At 37.7% G+C, this 8,007-nt stretch overlaps 1 protein-coding gene across 1 annotated transcript; it reads left to right on the top strand.

Annotated features, from left to right (window-relative positions):
• Positions 1–5,826: 5,826 nt before the first annotated feature.
• Positions 5,827–6,495, top strand: LOC140815453 (uncharacterized). The gene is made up of 2 exons (XM_073174558.1): positions 5,827–6,132; positions 6,244–6,495. The coding sequence occupies exons 1-2, from the start codon at positions 5,827–5,829 to the stop codon at positions 6,493–6,495; spliced, it is 558 nt and encodes a 185-aa protein (XP_073030659.1).
• The last annotated feature ends 1,512 nt before the right edge of the window (positions 6,496–8,007 follow it).

Here is an 8,007-nt window from a genome sequence, read left to right as displayed (position 1 = left end):
GATAAGAGAGCAAATATTTACAGAAATCCAGATCAGTTAGAAGACAGTCTTTATTTTCTTATTCAGTTGAAAATTTGGGCAGGTTTTGAGGATTTTTAGTCAACAGAAGATTCTTTCATTCTTTGTATGAATCTGTATATTGAAAGAGTTTTCAATAAAAGATTATTTTATCTACAAAGAGTTCAGTTTGATCAGTTCATATATTCTAAGTTTTGTCAAACACCTAAAATGGGGAAATTGCTGGAAACTTAATTTCGGAATTTGAAAAATTGAGCTTGAAAAGGTTGAACAACTGATCAAGAAAACAGAAGGTAGCTGAACTGAAAGATTCGTAAACTGATAGTTGCCTGAACTAAAGATTATTGTGTATATAGTCAAAGGCAACTGAACTCAGCTAAGCTAACTGAACTATGTAGCCAACTGGATGATCAGTTGGAATTGATCAGTACAATCAGTTAATCCTATCGGCTTTGTCAACTGATAAATCAGCTTGACACGTCATCAGTTAAGAAATGAAGCTATCAACCAAAAAATGTACAAAAGCATACTGCAACATGTAGTGGGAACACCGCATTTTATAAAAGCTACAGTTTACGATTATCAGAAGAATGTTGACATAGCTATGTAACGGATATAAATATTCGAATGCATTTATTGTTACTGTTAGAAGTAAAGCCAATATCCGAGAAGATCAACTGAAGAAGAGTAATCGAGTAATCGTGTAATCAAATAATCAAGCTACGAAATTTTTCAAGTTATCAAGCAAAACTCTGTGCATAATCTTTCAGTTTCAAAATCTTTCAAAAGCTCATGCTTAGTATACACATTCATAGCTTTCAGGCTATACCTTGAGCTTAAAATCACAAACAATTATTGTTATATTATTCGATCTTGTAGAGATCAGTTGTGCTAAGAAAGTTACATATCAGTTGAGTACTGATAAACTGTATTGGAACTAAGATTTTCAGTTTTGGCAGTGTTAAGTCCAAACTGAAGTAGGTTTGTACAATTCATTATATAGATCAAAGTCTTTTAGTGAATATCCTATCTTCCGTAGGAGTGTTTGAAATCTCCGAACATCTACAAATCTTGTGTCCCTTACTTTCAGTTTTATTCAATCTGTCATTCAATTTATTTCAGCAATTTAATTAGTTAACTGATTGACATTTACAACAAGATTCACGAATTCAGTTTATCACTAAAATGATTCATAAATCAAAGAAGTTGTGAAAATTGTAAAGTGTTTATTCAATCTCCCCCCCCCCCCCCCCCCTCTAAACACTTTTTCACTCCCAATCAATCCTAAAACACACGCACACACAATCACTCACATATATATAGAGAGTTAAGCTTATTGAAAAGCTGAGTGAGTCTTGCACAAAGACGTTAAATTTGTATATGTAATCTTTAACAAATATATGTTAAACAAGTGTTGGCTGGAAGGTGCTGCCTTCAGTCTAAGATAGGAGTTCAGTTAGGTAGTAGCGTAAGTCCTAAGCTGAGTGGGTTTATACAAAGTGTTGTATAAATCAAAGTCTTCTAGTGGAACCTACTCGAGGTGGTGGAAGGGGTGACGTATGAGCAATTGAAGTCTCTAAACATGCATAAACATATCTTGCGTACTTAATCGTTTAAATATTATTTTCAAATTGATTCATCGGTGTTTACATTCTTAGAACACGAGCTATTACAGCTCATTGAGAATATTGTTTTTGCAGCACCCTCGTAGGTGTCCAAATCGATCCATCAAACTGCAAATAAATCTAATTCAGAAAAATCAAATGGTACCGACCTTTCTTGAATTATGTTTGCTTGTTTCTTAACTTTCTTCGGACGTCTGCTGTTCTTTGCCTTCTGCTTTGGCTTTCCGCGTTTATAGCAGTTTCCCTTGAACTTTTTCAGATTCTGCTTTTGTTGTTTTTATTTTCTATACATAAACTTTCTTTTCTTTCCTTGGTTATAAGTGGATTCCACAGTGTGTATCTTTGCAACCATCTTACTTTCCATGGGTGCTCATGTTGTCTTCTTTGATTCTCAGTCGTACAATCAAGTCTTTGAGTCTCATTTCTTTTGTCTATTGATTAAAATAGTTTTAAATCCTTCCACAAGGGAGAGAGTTTCTCAATCAAAGCAGCAACTTAAAAGGATTCAATTAGACTCATTCCCTTTACAATAATCTTGTGCAAAATTACTTGAAATTTTTGCACTTGACTCACAATATATTTTGAGTCTATCATCTTGAAGTTCAAGAAACATTCCACGATGAATTCTTGATATCGACATCTTCTGCACTGTATTTTTCTTGAGCATCTCCCAAAGTTCTTTCCTAGTTTTTAATTCACACACTTTATAGAGTGCATTGTCTAATCCATTCAAAAAATAGTTCACGCAGAGAAAATCACTTTGTTTCCATGCATCCAATGCAACCCATTTTTTGGGATGGTGGGAGAATCTTCTTTCAGAAATCTGGCCATACTCAGTGTGGTAAGGTAGAACATTTTTTGTTGTCTGTTTTAAAATTCTGCATGACTGAATTTCTCCTTGTACGATTGGAATGGTTGATGTCGTTGTGGATGATGAGGCCATTTTGAGAATTAAGAATACAAAGAAAATTCTTCTTAAGACTGTTATTTGTGGTGTACCTGAAATCTCGATATGTAACGTACCGTACTTTTAACTACTTTAAAATTTACAGAAAAATAAAAATATTCTTAATTAAAGAGAATCCTTCAAATTGCGATAACAATAAACTTATCATTCAAAATATGTGCAACGAAAAGATCACAGATAAATTTTGCTAAAAACACTTGTTTAAATATCGTAAACCGTAACTTGAAATCAGAGTATTTGAAACATTGCATAATTTCTTAAAAACATGGGCGGTATTGGGGTTTAGCCTCCTGCTCAGTCCAAACCGGCTCATTGGTCCCCACCCCTCATCTTCTTAAAGTCATTCTCACTTGCGTCGATCAAGTCTAGTGAGTTTACAGACTCAACATGTATAAACTGGAGATAGAAAATACTACATAATAAAACCACATGCATCTTTAGAGTAGGGCTTACATACTTGAAACTTGAACATAGTAGCATAAGCATACTTGAAACTTGAACGTAGTAGCATAAAAATAGACGTGCCATCATCATAAAAATTTCTTAAACATACTTCCATCAAACATGCTTGAGCATACATAACATCATTTTGCGTAGAGATATGTTTCAAATCAAGTGACCCATACATAAATGCGCCTGATCATACCAAACCACAGTACTGGGCTGGCAGGGAAAGTTCACTACCACATACATGAGATCTCCGGTCATGCTTTACCGGTGGATTAGTTTCTGGTCATGCTTTACCGATTTCCAATCTTGATCGAAACCCGGTCATGCTTTACTGGGGTGGAGAGGTCCTCGGCAACGTTCACCGACTTCCAAACCCGTTCATAATTTGGTCACAAGACATTTAACATACCTAAAAAACATAAAAATATTTTCTTTGGCACGTCGAACATACTTACTTGGCGTTGAGGGATTCGTTGGATCTCGCTCGGGGCCGGCCACTGCTGCATATACTAACATGAGTTCGAATCCTATCTTGCATAACTTAGAGTCATGCTCGCACCCAGAAATGACAAATTTCATTATGAAGTTCTAAATCTCTCGGGACTTGACCTCGTTTAATCATCGTACTAAATCATTATATCAAACCCCAAAACAATCCCAAAAAAAATCATAATTTTTTTTTTAAAAAAGGACATATCCCGTGTAAGGGTCCGGTTCGGGGTCCGTGTAGGTGCTGGAAATTCACATTTCGAAGAAAAAAGAGCACGGACCCCGTGCCAGGGTCTGGATACGGGTCCGTGTACCTACTGGAATCGCGAACCAACAAAAATTCACTACAATTTTGACTTAATTCTCCTAACTCGATCATACGGACCGTGAACCAATGACTCGAGACCCATCCTAGGATGCTATGACACTTATTCAAACTCAAACAAATGCTCCAAACCAACTACGCATCACAAACAATGCAACCCAATCCGTGAACACGACATTTGACACAAAAATGCATCCTACGACTTCTAATGCAAACAAGTGCCTATCGATGCGAACCGACACACCAAAAACCATCCCATCAGCATAATCAACATACTTAAACGTAACAGCGAACACCCGTTGACAAGTGCAAGATTTGAAATTAATTTATATAAGAATCCTTTTTGAATTATGTAAGTTTCGAACCAGATTATGCTTTTTTTGTTCGTTTTTGTTGTCATTGCAGGAGTGAGAAAAATAGTGCAAAAATAGCAAGAAAACACACCAAGCATAGCAGTGCGAGCATGTATTGGCTAGAAGGGTGCGTGTGGCCGCGCGACATCACGAGCTACCGCGCACGCACACATGCAAGAAGATCGACAGAAGATTGCGCGTGGCCGCGCAATATCACGTGCAGCCGCTCACGCAGGAACATAGGAGAGAGACCAGAATGTCGCGCGCGACCCTGCGACATAACATGCAACCGCACGCGCGCAGACACAAGCAGATGAGCAGAATTTCATGCGCGGCCGCACCACTTCTCGCGCAACCGCGCGTGCCGTGCGTCCAGAAAAATATATAAAGCCGCGAATTAGGTCAGAAAAGGGGGAGTCACCGTGGGAGAAAGAAACACAATAAAATACCATTTTGGAGAGAAAAACACAGGGGATATAAGCACGGACTCGAGACCAAGATCTAGATTGCGAAGAACAATCACAAATACGAAGAACGACGGATCTGGGGACAGAGACGACACTTCGGATTTGTCATCTATTCTTTCGCCTTTATATTTTCTTGTATTTCGATGTCTAAATCTTCAAATATGTGTTGTTTTTATTTAGAATTCATCATGAACTAATTTTTCAGTCAAGAAAATGACGTAACTTTGTGGATATGATGGTTGGACGTAGTGGTTGTTTATTTGATTGAATTCCGTTTTTTTTTAAGTGTGTTCTCTGTGTTTATTTTACCGCAATTTACTGGCCATAAATTGTGTGTTTTTTTGTTAATTATATAACTCGGGAGACGGACTAGGGTTATAGATCATTAGAAACACATCGTTGAATGTTTATATCGTTCGGAAGGCGTATAATTTTAGCGAGGCTTAGGTAAGAACATCGTTTGCATCTATAAATTTAACTTAGATTTTGTTAGTGATAATTGAATCGAAGTTTGATTGATACAATTTATTCGTTACTTGGGAAAGGCGGAATAATGTAATTTAGTGTCCTTAGCCATTAAATAATTGGAATTCAGGAATATAAATTTAACTGGGAATAATTGTCGTGGAATTTTGGTGAATCATTTCTCTAGATATTTTTTCTAATTGTTATTCTTCAACTCGGTGATTAGATTAATTCTTTGTTTTCATTTAATTCGCTCAAGCAAACCAATCTTTTAATTGATTATTCCAAATAAAGTTTTGATTATTTTAATTACAAGCATCGATATTTATTTTATTTACACTCCTCGTGGGATCGACACTTGCACTCAAAAATACATTTTACAATAACTTGACGTCGTGCGCTTGCGAGCAATCAAGAAAACACGCAACAAGTTTTTGGCACCGTTGCCCAGGAGTGTCAAAATTTGAATTTATATCAGTATTGTTACCAATTAGTCTAGATTTTAATTTAGAGCTTTTTATTTTTATTTTATATTGATTGAGTTTTTCATTTTTTCTGTTTGACAGATATGCTAAGATTTCAAAACCCTGACGTGCTTATTTTTTATCCGGAGATCGAAAGTACTACGAGAAGATTAATAAAATCACAAAGAGAAGAGATCCAAGTAATGACTGAACACAGAGAGAATGACAGACACATCCCGCCAGAGGCTGTGCCTATCAGAGATCACTTCCAACTAGCGATCAACAATCACTACTCTGGTATTGCAAGAGGGACCATCAACACCAATAATTTCGAGTTGAAGCCTGCTCTAATCAATATAGTTCAGCAAAACCAGTTTGCTAGAACTGCCAATTCTGATCCTCATGTTCATTTACGGACATTCCTGGAGATCACGGTTACGGTAAAAATTAATAATGTTTCTGATGATATTATTAGATTGCGCTTGTATCCATTTTCTCTCAAGGACCAGGCAAGAGGATGGCTCCAATCACTTCCCTTGGGAAGTATCACAACATGGCAGGAGCTGGCGACGAAATTTATTTCTAAATATTTTCCCCCTGCAAAGTCTGCGCAATTGAAGATTGAGATCAGTACTTACAGGCAAACTGACTTTGAGCAGCTCTATGAGGCATGGGAAAGGTACAAGGAGTTGTTGCGGAGGTGCCCGAATCATGGTTTTGAAGACTGGGTACAGATTGAGCTTTTATATAATGGGTTGAATGGTCCGAAACGGACAACAGTGGATGCAGCGGCAGGTGGAACGATCTTTGCCAAGTCCCCTGCTCAAGCCTATGACTTGCTTGAGCAGATGAATATTAATAGCCACCACTGACCGTCTGAGAGGTCCGGAGTACAGAAGATTGCTGGAGTTAATGCTGTGGATCCAATCACATCACTCACTGCGCAAGTATCAGCATTAACTACACAGATAGAAACCATGAATAAAGTGAGTACATCAAACACTGAGGGACCCTCGTTTGTTGTTAAAGAATCACAATCTCCTGAAGAAGTTCAATACATCAACAACAAAAATTTTGGAAGCTATGGAGGATATCGAGGTAACCCTCCCCCTAACACTTATCATCCTGGTTTGAGAAACCATGAACATTTTTCATACACGAATACTAAGAATGTATTGAATCCTCCACCGGGTTCAATACATCAAATGGGGAAGGGAAGCCATCATTTGAGGATTTGGTTGGAACATTTGTTGTTGAATCTGGCAAGAGGATGGCTAGCATTGAGTCTAGACTTTACAACCTTGAGACACACATGGCGAATATTGGTGCTTCCTTGAAAATCCTTGAGTCGCAAGTGGGGCAGATAACGAAGCAACTCACGTCTCAACCGTCAGGCGCAGTACAAAAGACTGCAGACCCAAACCTGAGAGAGGTGAATGCCATTTTTATACAGCACGAGGAGATTGGAGTGGTAAGCAGAGAAGAGATAAAGGTTAAACCAACACCTGTCAGGGATGAAAAGCCAACTCCAATCAAAAGAGTCCAAGGTAAGAATTGTGAGAGGTATGATTCGAATCAAAGCATTGATATTTCTTTACTTCCCTACCCCCAAAGATTTTTACAATTACAAGCTGAATTTCAAAAGAAAAAAGGTCTTGAATATCTAAAGAACCTACACAATAATATTGAATCTGTAGATCAGGAGGAAGTGGAATTTCCAGAAGGAACACGAAAAAATCTTCCTTAGAAGCTGCAAGATCCCGGGGAATTTGTTGTACCATGTGAAATAGGGGTAAATTGGTGGAAAAAGCTATATGTGACTCAAGAGCGAGCGTGAATATAATGTCAAGTTCCCTCTACGAGAAACTTGGATTGAGCGTGAATATAATGCCCACAGGACTAAGCTTACATATGGCAGATAAATCGACAGGAGACCATTGGGTATGGTGGAAGATGTTGAACTTCATATCGATAAATTGAAGGTTCTAGTAGAGTTCGTGGTACTTGACATGGAGACCAGTCAGAATGTTCACGTCATCCTAGGACGACCATTATTGGCTACTGTTGGAGCCATCATTGACGTGAAACGAAGAAAGTTGACCATGGAAGTTGAAGGTCAAATGGTAGAAATCAAGGCATCCAAAACTTCTCACGACCCACCTTGAATAAATTGGTGACAGTCGGGCTGACGATGTTAAACCAAGCGCTGTGTGGGAGGCAACCCACAATGCATTTGTTTTGTTTATGTTATTTCATTTTATTCTTTTATTTGTTAATTTTAATTTTCATTATTCGAATATTGATTCAATTGTTTTATTTTTGCAGGTGTTTAAAAATATATATGATGAGGCAGATCTATGCGCGCCACCGCGCGACATCACGTG

Source organism: Primulina eburnea, chromosome 15 (genome assembly GCF_022965805.1).
Source record: "Primulina eburnea isolate SZY01 chromosome 15, ASM2296580v1, whole genome shotgun sequence".
Classification (NCBI taxonomy): domain Eukaryota; kingdom Viridiplantae; phylum Streptophyta; class Magnoliopsida; order Lamiales; family Gesneriaceae; genus Primulina; species Primulina eburnea.
The sequence above is the reverse complement of the archived record's forward strand: the minus strand, read 5'-3'. Positions and strand labels throughout refer to the sequence as shown.